Here is an 11,794-nt window from a genome sequence, read left to right as displayed (position 1 = left end):
GCACATGATCTTCAGTGATTTCAATCAGGGGATCCTGACATTTCCCTCCTTCTCTCCCTTCTGGGGTGTTGTGGCTGTGGGGTGCAGTGACAAGACTTTGTTCATGCTGGTCTGGGGCCCTGGATGCTACTCCTAGTGGTGAGACCCTGGGACCAGCAGGGCTGAGGCCAGAGCTTCAGCGCTAGGCTCTGCTCATGTCCTCACACTTCATTCAGGGCAAGCCTTCAGCACCAGGCCCTGAGCCCAAGTTTTCAAGGAAGGAGTTTCAACAGGAAGTCGGAGGCTTCAGAGAAAGGAGAAGATGTCCTCTGTGATCTAAACTGCTTTATTGGATGGATTTTCAGCAGGGATGGTTGTATCCCTGTCCCTCAGCTCTGTCACCCCAACAAAATGAGCAGTAGAGAATGAAGAGACTTTCTGCCCCCTGCTTGCTCTCAGCAGGAACCTGGAAAAGAGCTATCCCAGGTATTCAGGAGGAGGATGTGCAGTGAGGTGGGGAGACACACAGACTGGGTGAACCACTGCCCTGGGACTCAGGGAGACCCCATAGATAAGCTGCAAGATGCCCCTTCCCTGGAAGAAGTAGAGGGTAAAGGATAAATTTCTCCTGGTCTCTCCTTGTCCTCCCTATGTCTGGGTAACCAGGTCCTTGGGGGAAAAAGAGCAGGTGAGAAGGTCAGAGTATAGTGTGATGGGGTTCAGTTAGGTCAGAGACAGTATAGGTCCAATCTGGGGGACAGTCTAAGGGCGAGTTGGTGAGGGATAAACAGCTTAAGTGAGTGTCAAGTCAAGGTGGAGGACAGTCTTGGGGGTGCAGTCTGGAACACAAGGCCTCAGGACGCTATAGGGGTCTAAACATCTTCAGTGCATCCATTTGCACACCAAGACACAGGCTAGGGGTACCTGAGGTCCCTGTCCTGCTTGCTTCTTCCCTAACCCCAACCAACTGCTGCTCCAGGACCAACAGAGCAGGGGATATAAGGTGCTGAACCGCGGTCCTTCACCTGTAGGTGTCCAAAGATGATCTGACATATGTGACAGGAGATTTCCCTTCTGTAAGGCCCCAGACTTTGTGGCAGGGTCAATACAGGATCAGCCTGGTAGGAGTACCCCAAGCATCTATCCAAGGAGAGGATGCCTGAGAATTTGGGAGGAGCTGAGGTCCATGAAAGTGACCTGCTCCCCACTTCATCTTGAACCTCAATACCCCTAAGATCAACAGGAATGGGAGTGTGGGCTCCATGCTCAACCTGCAGCAATGTTGAGAGTTTCAAGGGCAGGTAGGAAATTCACAAGTAGCCAGGAACTTTGGAGACCTCCAAGCTCTGGAGCCAGGAAGAGGTGGCTTGGATCCTACCTTGGACTGAAGTTTCCAGCAGAGAAAGGCCCTGAACAAGGATGTAAGCCTCCTTTCTGCTGAGGGATGCTCGATAGGGAATTTCTTCTTTTATTCTCTACAGATTCTTGGGATGTGAGAGCTAGAGAAGGACCAGGGGCTCCCTGGGCTAAAGGAATGTTTTAGAATATTAAACTGAAGCGATCATGAAAGGCCCAGGTCCCTCCGAGCTACAAGCTCAGCTTCTCTGCTGCTCCCTCCCTGTTTAGTGGCCACACTGGAAACTCGAACCTGGGTTTTTAGGTGCTCTGGAGGCAGGAAGAGTCATGGACAAGGACAAATATCTTGGGAACAGCTCCAGCCTCTGATTCTTCATAGCAAGCAGTGCCCTGAGGTTGTTAGGTGGGTGCACGAGGGGACCCTATTACTTCTTCCCAAGACCTGGCCCAGCTGAGAGGGATGGTCCTTTAGCCCCGGTACCTCGCTTGCTCACTGTCCCTCTTCTCCTGGAGCCCTTTCAGATTCTCAGACACAGGATCCCCAAAGACTAGACCGGATGCTTCCTGGATCTAGCTGCCAGGCTGAGAGGACTATTTGACCCTGATATGGTCCCACCCAACTGCCCTGCACCCCTCTGAGTTAGGAACCTGGTTCTTGGCTCCCAGCACCCTGGGAATTGCCCAGAAGCCTTGGAACCCCAAGATCCACACATGCCCTCGACCTTACCACAGCCTAGACCCTCTGTGCCCGCTGTCCACCTCCTCTGGGCCTCAGTGCAAGTCATGACACCTTTGAGGACAGTTACTTGGGTACTTCTGGTGACACTTGGCTAGCTAAGCTGTACATGCAATGCTGTCCCCAGTCCCCATCCCTACCCCACATTGCCAACGATGGATGAAACTGGAGTTGCCAGCATGAAAGGCCTACAGCGCCACCTACTGTCGAAACCCACTGTCTCTTCAGAGGGACAGTTGTCATTTTAGTTCTTTAGGTATTTACCACCTCCCCACCTCACTCAGTCATTGCCCTCCTGACATGGTTCTGAGGTGCTGCACAAAACAGCTGTTCAAAGGAGGGTGGCTCTAAAGGACTTCTGCCTGAGCTCATGGGCCAGTGAATGAATCACACCCATTCCCTAAGGATTCTTCATGGTACATGTTCACCATTTTTCCACCTGCCAAAGGCTGGGCTTGAGCCAGGCACCCAGAAGCTGCAGTCCTCATCTTTCCTCTAACTTCTTTCCCTTTGTACCCCTATCTGTGTCTAAATGTCTCCCACTTTGTCTCCATTCACCCATCTCTGCCCTGACCTCCCCTGACTCGCCCTGGCTTTCTCACTGTCCCCACGGTGGCCTCCACCACTTAACCCTGGACCCAGAAGGCAGGGAAGAGACCGAGGCCCCAGGTGCCAGTACAGAGTGGGATGGGGATCTTAGACCATAGTATGGCTAGGACTGTGCATGTGCTCAGTCATTCTCTGTCATCAAGCTGACACCTGATGACAGGGAGTGGGATTGAAGAGGCTACTGGGCACAGGCTGCCTGTGGTCAGTGAGAGGCAGGGAGTGGATCAAAATCAGTGGGCAGAGGAGGTTGTGGGTGGGGTAAAGACAGACACCTCCTAAGCGCCCCTTGGGACCCCATCCTGATGGCCTATGACAGAGGGGCCCTGGCAGAGCCTGGATGAGGAGAGGTGACTCTGTCAGGTGGCCCAGATCCTGCTGAGGGAAGACCAGGAACTGGGCAGCTAGTCTTCCCAATATGACCCCTGGCTCCACACAGTGTATTTAGCTACTTTCCAACCCACCCTGGCCCTGTCCTGTCTGTGCCACAGAAGCCCAAGGACAGTGCTCACAGGACAGGGAGGCCTCATACTGAGCCTTGGGGCTCCCCTTGACTTCATCCTGCTCAGTCTCTCTGTTCAGCTCAGTCTCAGCACAGCCCGAGACTGGAGGGGGGCTGGGGAGGTTCTGGAAGAAGCTGCCCTCCTGCCTCATCTTGGCCAGATCCTTGGCGCAGCAGCTGGGGGTGCTGGTCTCGTAGGTGTCGTGGAAGGTGGTGTAATCTACCTCATAAAAGCCCTTTTCCAAGGTGAGCACTGGTGTGAAGCGGCGGCCCCACAGCACTTCAGTGTCCATGTAGGAGCTTCTTGCTTGGCAAGTCATGCCTGTGGGGACCAAGGGCACATGGTAGGAATTGCCACAATGATCTATCATCCACCCATGACCCATTAATAAATCTATCACCATCTATCACCCATTTCTCCATCATCCATTCATCACTTATTCATTATCTGTCCCATCCTCTATCTATCATCCATCCATCACTCATTCAACATCTATCACCATCAATCCATGGTCCACTCCACCCATCTACCACTAGTTTCTCCATCATCTATCCATCATGCATCCACCATTCATCTATTTATCAATCATCCATCACCCATCAGTCCATCATCACCTATGATTTACCCATCCATCATCCAATCATCATCATCATCATCATCACCATCACTTGTCATACCTCATTCAGTTTATCCTTCCATTCACCACCCATCCAACATTTGTTAACTACCTACTTTGTGCTAAACACAATAGAGCTAGAAAGTTGCGTAGATACAGCCTTGCTCTGGAGATGTTCAAAATGTAGAGGAGACGGAAAACTGAACGCCAACATGCACGATTCCTAAATAGGACTGAAGTAGACCCTTCTGGAATAGCTTGAGTCAGGGACATGGTCCTGAAAACTGCACTAAGGTATGGTAGATTGACATGAGGCAGAGAATGAGTCTGGACAAGATAAATTCAGAGTGAGGGAGTACAGGAAAGTTAACAGGCTTTGTGAGCATATGGCCTGGTTGGAGGTAGACATATGGACTGAAGTCTTCTTTCACCTCCCTCCCTCCCTCTCGCCTTCCCTCCCTCTTTCTCTCTTTCCTTCCTCTCCCTCCTCTATGTCTCTCTCCTCTCTCCTCTCTCCCTCTCTCCACTCAGTTCCTGATATGAACATGCTCCAGCGCTCTCTTCCTAGTCAGCTCAGCCTGTGCCTGCGGTGCTATATTTAGCTGTTAACCACACACACACACCCCTACACACACACAGGAGGGGCTGCCTTGTTTATGGATGTGGAACCCTCAGTGCTTCTGTGATCCTCCGAGATCCACTTTCTGGTGCTGACTCATGGGCCCAGGAGGGCCAAGGTAACCTCTCCAGGAATCTGGAACAGTCTGTTTTAAAGGCCCTGTGGGGGTCCCACAAGATCAGGAGTAGAAGACCCAGAAAGCAGGCTGCTTGATCCACAGTGATTAGCATTCCTGCTGGGCAGCCTTAGTACAGCCACTCCTGAAAACTCTCAGCCTGGGGTGCTAGGGAAGGTCCACCTCTCCTTTTTAGCCCTTGTCCTGGACTCCTGCCCCCCCCCCCCCCGAGATTAGCAAGTAAGCATGAAGCTCTCATAGCCTGGACCCAGACTGTGTCTGAAGATTTGGGGGTGGTAGGAAGGGCAGTGGGGGTTTGAAGCTGTGGACCATCAGCCAGGCTCTTTTTGCCTGTTTTAGTCTCACCTTTTTGCCCTATTTTCATCTCATTTCTTGGGTGTGGCTTGAACTACCTTCTGCTCCCCAACCCAGAAGTTGCCTTTCCAGTGTTTGCTCACTGGAGCCTGGACCTACTCTAGACAGTCACATTTCCTGCTCCTGTGACGGCAGGTGCCAGCAGGCTGCTCTGCTGCCCCTCATTCTAAAACCTTCCTGGGTTCAGCATCTTCCCTTGCTGGCACACAGGGCTAGTTAATCTCACCTGGCCTGGAGCTCAGCCTTGTCTCTCTCCAGATAGGAAATATGCCTCCCACCCCTCTTGCACCATGTTCCAGGGCACAAAGCCACTGAAGTCTCCCTGCAGACACCATTTACCTGTCTATGACTGGAGTTTCTCACAGCAATGGTGCCGTAGAAGTAGTTTCAAAGGAGACCCTATTCCTGGGGAGGGGAGAATGGGGAGCTGTGGAGCCTTAGAAATGGAATGGTGGGCCCGGAGAGATAACACAGCGGCGTTTGCCTTGCAAGCAGCTGATCCAGGACCAAAGGTGGTTGGTTCGAATCCCGGTGTCCCATATGGTCCCCCGTGCCTGCCAGGAGCTGTTTCTGAGCAGACAGCCAGGAGTGACCCCTGAGCACTGCCGGGTGTGGCCCCAAAACAAAAACAAAAATGGAATGTTTGGGGCAGCACAGCGGTAGGGCTTTTGCCTTGCAAGCGGCCGACCCAGGACCAACAGTGGTTCGAATCCTGGCATCCCATCCCATATGATCCCCCATGTTTGCCAGGAGCGATTTCTGAGCACAGAACCAGGAGTAACCCCTGAGCACTGCCGGGTGTGACCCAAAAACCAAAAAAAAAAAAAGAAAAAGAAAGGGTTGGTCCCCAGCCTGACTCCCCACCCTACTCTCTGCCTTGGCTGTGCTTTGCTCTGGGACACAGACTGTATTGTGTATTGTGCATATACATGTGTGGTACTGCAGGGGGGTGGGTCTATACACAGACATGTGCACATGTGTAGATACATGCATATGTTATGGTGCATGTATGCATATATGTGAGTGTAACTCCACCCTGGATTTAGGTGTACCTACCTGAGACCCGCCCTTTTCTGGGAGGGGTCTTGGGAACCGGATATTAGGTGTAACCTTACCTGCAAGACCCCTCCCATTCCGGGGAGTGGTCTTGGAAGGTTATATAAAGCCTTTGACCCAGGGGATTAGGGTCTTTGCCCTTTTGGTCTTTGGCCAGCATGGAGCCCAAAGGGAAGATGGCTGAAAGGAGTTAAGATGCAGGACTAGCTAAGAATGGCTGTGCTCGAAAGGTTATGAATAAAACTGATACTTCCTGATGCTTGCCTGTGAGTGAGTTCAATACCCGTCGCTTTCCTGGACCCCAGACCCACCGGTTGATGGGGGATGAAGCCACGTGGCCGGAGCCTAAGGACAAAGGCCTCCATCCTTCTCCATCCACGACCATCGTTAATTATTTAACACAACATGTGAGTATGCATTGTGTGCATGTTTGCGCACAAGATGGCTGCATATGTATGTATGTTTTGCATGTGCACAGTGTCCTTGTGTTTGTATGTGTGTGCATAGCATGCACATAAAGTTCCATCTCCTCTCCCCCCTCAGGACATGGCTCCTGGAGGCAGAAGTTGAGGGGGGCAGAGTTCGGGTTGAGTGGTTCAATGCTTGGTGCTGGCAATGGTGCAGGGTCAAAGCAGGTGGTGATGAGGATCTGTGGGTGTTATTGCAGTGCCAGATTCAAATTCTCTCCTCGGGGTCTTACCTGTGGCCTCCACCATGCCCTCCAGGATGACCACCACCTCAAACTCCTCCTGGTGCAGCTGCGCCTGGGACATCTCCCAGAAAGGACTCTTGTCATTGATCTCGTGGGAGATAGTGAGCGGAGACACCAGGAAGAGCCGGTCATCTCCAGTGTCGAAGCCCACGTTGATGTCGGTCTGGTGCAGGGGGATGAACTCGCCCTCAGCCGTGTGCCGGGATTTGATGAGCTTTGCACGGATGGAAGCCTCGACTATGTGTGAGGAGCGCAGGTCGCCCACGCGGAACATGAGGCAGAGCTGGCCATCCCGCAGGGAGATGACAGCGTGGCTGGAGAACACCAGCGTCTCGGCACGCTTCTTGGGTTGGCTGATCTTCACAAACATGCAGCCCACCATGAAGGCGTTGACGATGGAACCCAGAATGGCCTGCAGCAGCAGCAATGCAATACCCTCGGGACAGTGCTCTGTGATCACCCTGAAGCCGTAACCGATGGTGGTCTCGGTCTCGATGGAGAACAGGAAGGCGGACACGAAGCCGCTGAGGTTCTCCACGCAGGGGAGCCACTTCTGGTCGCCCACATGCTCCAGGTCACCCCTCAGGTAGGCGATGAGCCACCAAAGGAAACCGAAGAAGAGCCAGGTGACTGTGTAGACCAGCGTGAAGACCAGCAGGCTGAAGCGCCACTTGAGGTCCACCAGAGTGGTGAAAAGGTCGCTCAGGTAGCGATAGGTCTCCTGAACATTGCCATGGTGTACGTTGCATTTGCCACTTTTCTCCACGTAGCGCTGCCTTGGCCTCTTGCCGTCGGCCAGCAGGCGCATGCGGTCCGTGGCCAGGGAGGCATCCTCTCGGGCCTGCTTGGGTACCTTCTTGGTGTCTGAGGGGCGCTCGGCCCCAATCTCCATGTCCTGGTTGGCAGCAGCCCTGGAGTCACCACCGGTCATGGGGCATCCGGAGTGCACCCAGCACAGAAGGCACTGGGCAGCTTCTTGGGGATTGGACTGGCAGTTCTGTTGCTCCACACGTCCCCGAGACCAGCTTTCCGCAGATGTTGGACCTGGCACTCTAGGCAGAAAACATGCAAGATTTTTGTTTTGGTTTGAGGTCACTCCCCAGTGATGCTGGAGGTTCCCTCCTGGAAAGGCTGGGGGATTCTATGTGGTGCTGGCATGCCTGGGTGGGTTAAATAAAAGGCTAGTATCTTATATCCTGTACTATCTCTCCACCCAAATGTGTTTTGTTGTTTGTCTCTTAATTTGTGGAGATTTTCTGAAACACTGCTGAGGAGTGAAACTTGCCCAAACCATCTGGACTTGAGGATGTGGTGTTGCTTGGGCCTTGGGGTACTGGAGATCACCACAACCACCCCAGTGGAACCCATGGGATCTTTAAGGACTGTACCTAGTGGTGTTCTGGGGGCCATAGAGTATGGGGTTTGAACTCAGATTCTATGCCCCAAACCCTGAGACATATCCCTGGGCACCGGACCTTGTGCCTCCTATATGTCCTCACATTCAATCACTGATTTGGCTTTGAGGGGTCCCTGCACTGGCAGCAGGTTCCTGCACTGTGGTTGGTACTCCAGAATCTCCTAGCCTCCCCCCAACCCCATTTCCAGTACTCATGGGGTATATGCCCCTCTTAGCTCTGCTCCAAAGTAGAGGAGGAGGGCTCTCCTTGAATCTACCACAGACAGAGGAAATTTTGCATCCTGATCTCTGGGATATATAGGTCTGTGCCCAGGTCTGAGCCAGGTCCTTGTAATGGATGATCTCTCCTCAGCCACAGAGTCTTACAGGGATGGTTCTGGAATAACAGCAGTGGGCTTTGTGCCTGCCTCTGAAAGACCCAGAATCCACTCTCTTGTAGGGCTGAATGGGTCTGTCTGGTTGCTACTCCTGACAGAGAAGATCCACTGTGGAGGAGATCATCCCAGAAAACAAGCACCCTAACAGGTACCCTCACTTCTGAATATATAGTGACTATCTATCTCTCTATCTATCTATCTATCTATCTATCTATCTATCTATCTATCTATCTATCTATCTATCTATCTATCTATCTATCTATCTATCTATCTATCGACTATATATATAGTCCCTCTCCCTGAACCCCTGCAAGCCCTGTGTCCTTGATTTAGTATCAGCTACTTTCTTCCCCTCTCTCTTCCCCAGTTGGTGGACCTGCTAACCCCTAGGACCATATCACATGCTCCCCTAAGAGCTGCTATAAGGACCCTGCGTTGGTCAGGCTGCTGTGCAGTGAGGTATTTTTTTTAGTATATTTGAGGTCTATTTTGTGGATCCCAAAAAGGCACATGCGACTGAGCCTGGGATCCCTTTATTCTTTTTTTAAATAATCACTTTATTTAAGCATTATTGTTACACAATTGTTTATGATTGAATTTCAGTCATAAAATGTATGCCACCCTAGACCCTTTATTCTTACTAGAGGAGCAAAGACTCAGGACTTCTGGTAGGAAACATCTTGGGGACATCTCAAAGTCCCATACTTAAGAAGGTCTAAGACCCCAAGCTTAAGGGAGCTGTTTTCTATTAGAAAAGGAAATGGATTTGGAAGTATTTCATCATGCATGGGAGGAACAGCCAGACTGAGTTTCTGGGAAAGAGAAGAACAGAAAGAAAAGAATGGAAGTTTTGTCTGAAATGAGCTGACAGAGCCTTTAGGTGCTTTAGAATAGCCTTTAGAGAAAATACAAATGAAACAAGATCCTGTTAGTAAGAATTGAAGATCCACTGGGGTATAGCCGAGTGCATCCAAATATATTCTGTTTTGTTTTTTTAGAGCAGTGTTCAACCAAATTTGAGGTCTGGGATATAGATTTGGAAGGCAGAAACACACTTAGTACCTTTCCAGCAAACTAATACTCATCTGTGATCTAATTATTATTATTGAGCTGAATATGTAAAAAACAAGCTTAGCTTCTGGAGATTGGCAATCCCCTTATCTGGCTTCTCCGTGCTTAAGAGGGAATATTTAAGAGACTTCTGGGGGGACCCTTGAATGTCCTCAAAACAATTTATGTTACTATTTAGCAGTAACTGCCCTAATCTAGATTCCCTTCCCAATCCCCCTCCACGGATGTATGAGAAATCAGCAAAAACAGGCAGAAAAATCCAGCTTGTTCCTTTTCCATTTCCCACATGTTTGTATTTGTCTCGCAAGTCAGTTCTTTTCCCTCCAGTTCTCCTCTTTGCTGTTACATTCCCCTCTCTGTGACCCTGCTCTGGTTCTGTCTTCTGCATAAAATAATCAAGGAATGCATAATTAAATCAAAATGAAAAACTACTTGTTTTCTCTTTCAAACCCAGGGGGAAGAGTTTTTGGTCTGGCACCAATTGATCAATGACCATTTGAGTTCCTGTATGCAGAGCCACCCAGAAGAGGTGATAGAGAAAGCCAAAACATGGGGATGCAAATAAAACACGAGTTAGAGAGGTGGGTAATGAGGGAGGGTGGGGTTCAGAAAACCCCCATGACAGCTGAAACCCACTGGGGAGCTTCCCCAATGCCAGATAAAATCCTAAACATTTTCCATGTATCCTGGAATCATTTCAGAAAAAGGTTGGGGCAGTTTATATAGATGAAAAGACTGAGGTTCAGGGAGGGACAGTGAGGGTCACCAAGCTCAGGGCTGTAGCTCTAGAGACACTCCAAGTGAAAGGAAAGAAAAAGAACAGGACAGGAACAAGTTGTAGGGATGGGAGAGTGCATGACAAGGGAAACTAGCTGGAATGGGAAAAAAGAAGGGATTAAAAGAAGGAGCACCATGAAAGGTGAAGAAATTCAAGGATGAGAGACAAAGTACAAGAATTCTGGATTCTGGGGCCAGAGAGGTAGCACAGTGGTAAGGCATTTGCCTTGCATGCTACTGACCAAGGATAGACCTTGGTTTGATCCCCCAGCATCCCAAGCCAGGAGCGATTTCTGAGCACATAGCCAGGAGTAACCCCTGAGCATCACTGGATGTGGCCCAAAATAAAAAAAATTCTGAATTTTGAATGCAGAGCAGAAGTTGTTCAAAGGACTGGGAATTCCTTTGAAGGGAAAGAAGCGATTCCAACATGGTCCCACTTTCCTTGTTCTTCTCTGTGTCCAGTTGGGATAGCTATCAGACCTGTTCTGCACAAAGTAACATGAAGGTAAGGGGAACTAAGGGAGACATCCAAGGCAATTTGGGGTGCTCAAAGGTTCTTAATAGATCAAACACAACTGCTGGTAGTTACCAAGTATCATGTGAGAAATAAAAGTGTAAGTAAATGGAGAAATACAGCATTCTTGGAAAGAAGGTTCTAGGTTGTAGAGACTCTTCTACATTGATGCACAGGTTTAATGCATCCCTAGCAAATCCTAAAAGACATATTTATAGGTGTAGAAAAATTATTCTATAACATCTATGCAAGGGCAAATAGGCGAATGAGTTTGTGAGGGGAAAAGGAGAAATCTGTCTGATCCATTTCAAACTTAGAGCTGTGATCAACATTGTGGTACTGACAGAACATAGATCAATGGCATAGGACAAGAGAGCCCAGAAATAAACCTTTGCAAATATACCCAAGTGAGTTTTGACAAAACAACAATAACAACAACAAAAACAACATAAGGGAGTGTGATAAAAAAACAAGGACTGAGGGCCCGGAGAGATAGCACAGCGGCGTTTGCCTTGCAAGCAGCCGATCCAGGACCAAAGGTGGTTGGTTCGAATCCCGGTGTCCCATATGGTCCCCCGTGCCTGCCAGGAGCTATTTCTGAGCAGACAGCCAGGAGGAACCCCTGAGCACCGTCAGGTATTGCCCAAAAACAAAAAACAAGGACTGATATTTTTTACCAAAATGGTGCTATTAGTTATCAAAACAAGCAAACAAACTGATTTTGATAGCTGGCACCTCATGATCTTTTCAGTCCCACTTGAAGTGACTTCCACTCATTGAGCCAGATATACATCCTGAGCAGCATCAGGTGTGACCTTTACCCCCTCCCAAATCAACCTGAATATAAATCTTATATAAAAGATAAGTGCCCTACCCAATATACTATGTCTCTGGTTTCATTGTCTCTATTTGACCTGCTCTTCTAGCCTAATGCTCTTGGGGGTCAATGATGTTATCACAAG

General features: G+C 49.8%; 1 protein-coding gene across 1 annotated transcript; it reads right to left on the bottom strand.

Moving 5' to 3' along the window:
- Nucleotides 1–3,100: 3,100 nt before the first annotated feature.
- Nucleotides 3,101–7,604, bottom strand: KCNJ5 (potassium inwardly rectifying channel subfamily J member 5). The gene is made up of 2 exons (XM_049778317.1): nt 6,662–7,604; nt 3,101–3,501 (listed from the first exon to the last, which is right to left on the bottom strand). Exons 1-2 carry the CDS (start codon nt 7,602–7,604, stop codon nt 3,122–3,124), a joined length of 1,323 nt encoding a protein of 440 aa, XP_049634274.1. The 3' UTR covers nt 3,101–3,121.
- Nucleotides 7,605–11,794: the final 4,190 nt, after the last annotated feature.

The sequence above is a fragment of the Suncus etruscus genome, chromosome 8 (genome assembly GCF_024139225.1).
Source record: "Suncus etruscus isolate mSunEtr1 chromosome 8, mSunEtr1.pri.cur, whole genome shotgun sequence".
Lineage (NCBI taxonomy): Eukaryota > Metazoa > Chordata > Mammalia > Eulipotyphla > Soricidae > Suncus > Suncus etruscus.
The sequence above is the reverse complement of the archived record's forward strand: the minus strand, read 5'-3'. Positions and strand labels throughout refer to the sequence as shown.

Bases quoted from the DNA above. Each gene is read 5' to 3' on its own strand.
- KCNJ5 (XM_049778317.1), bottom strand. From the start codon at position 7,604: ATGACCGGTGGTGACTCCAGGGCTGCTGCCAACCAGGACATGGAGATT. The intron at 3,502-6,661 runs GTAAGACCCCGA...TGGTCCCCACAG, and splicing joins GGGCATGGTGGAGGCCACAG to GCATGACTTGCCAAGCAAGA.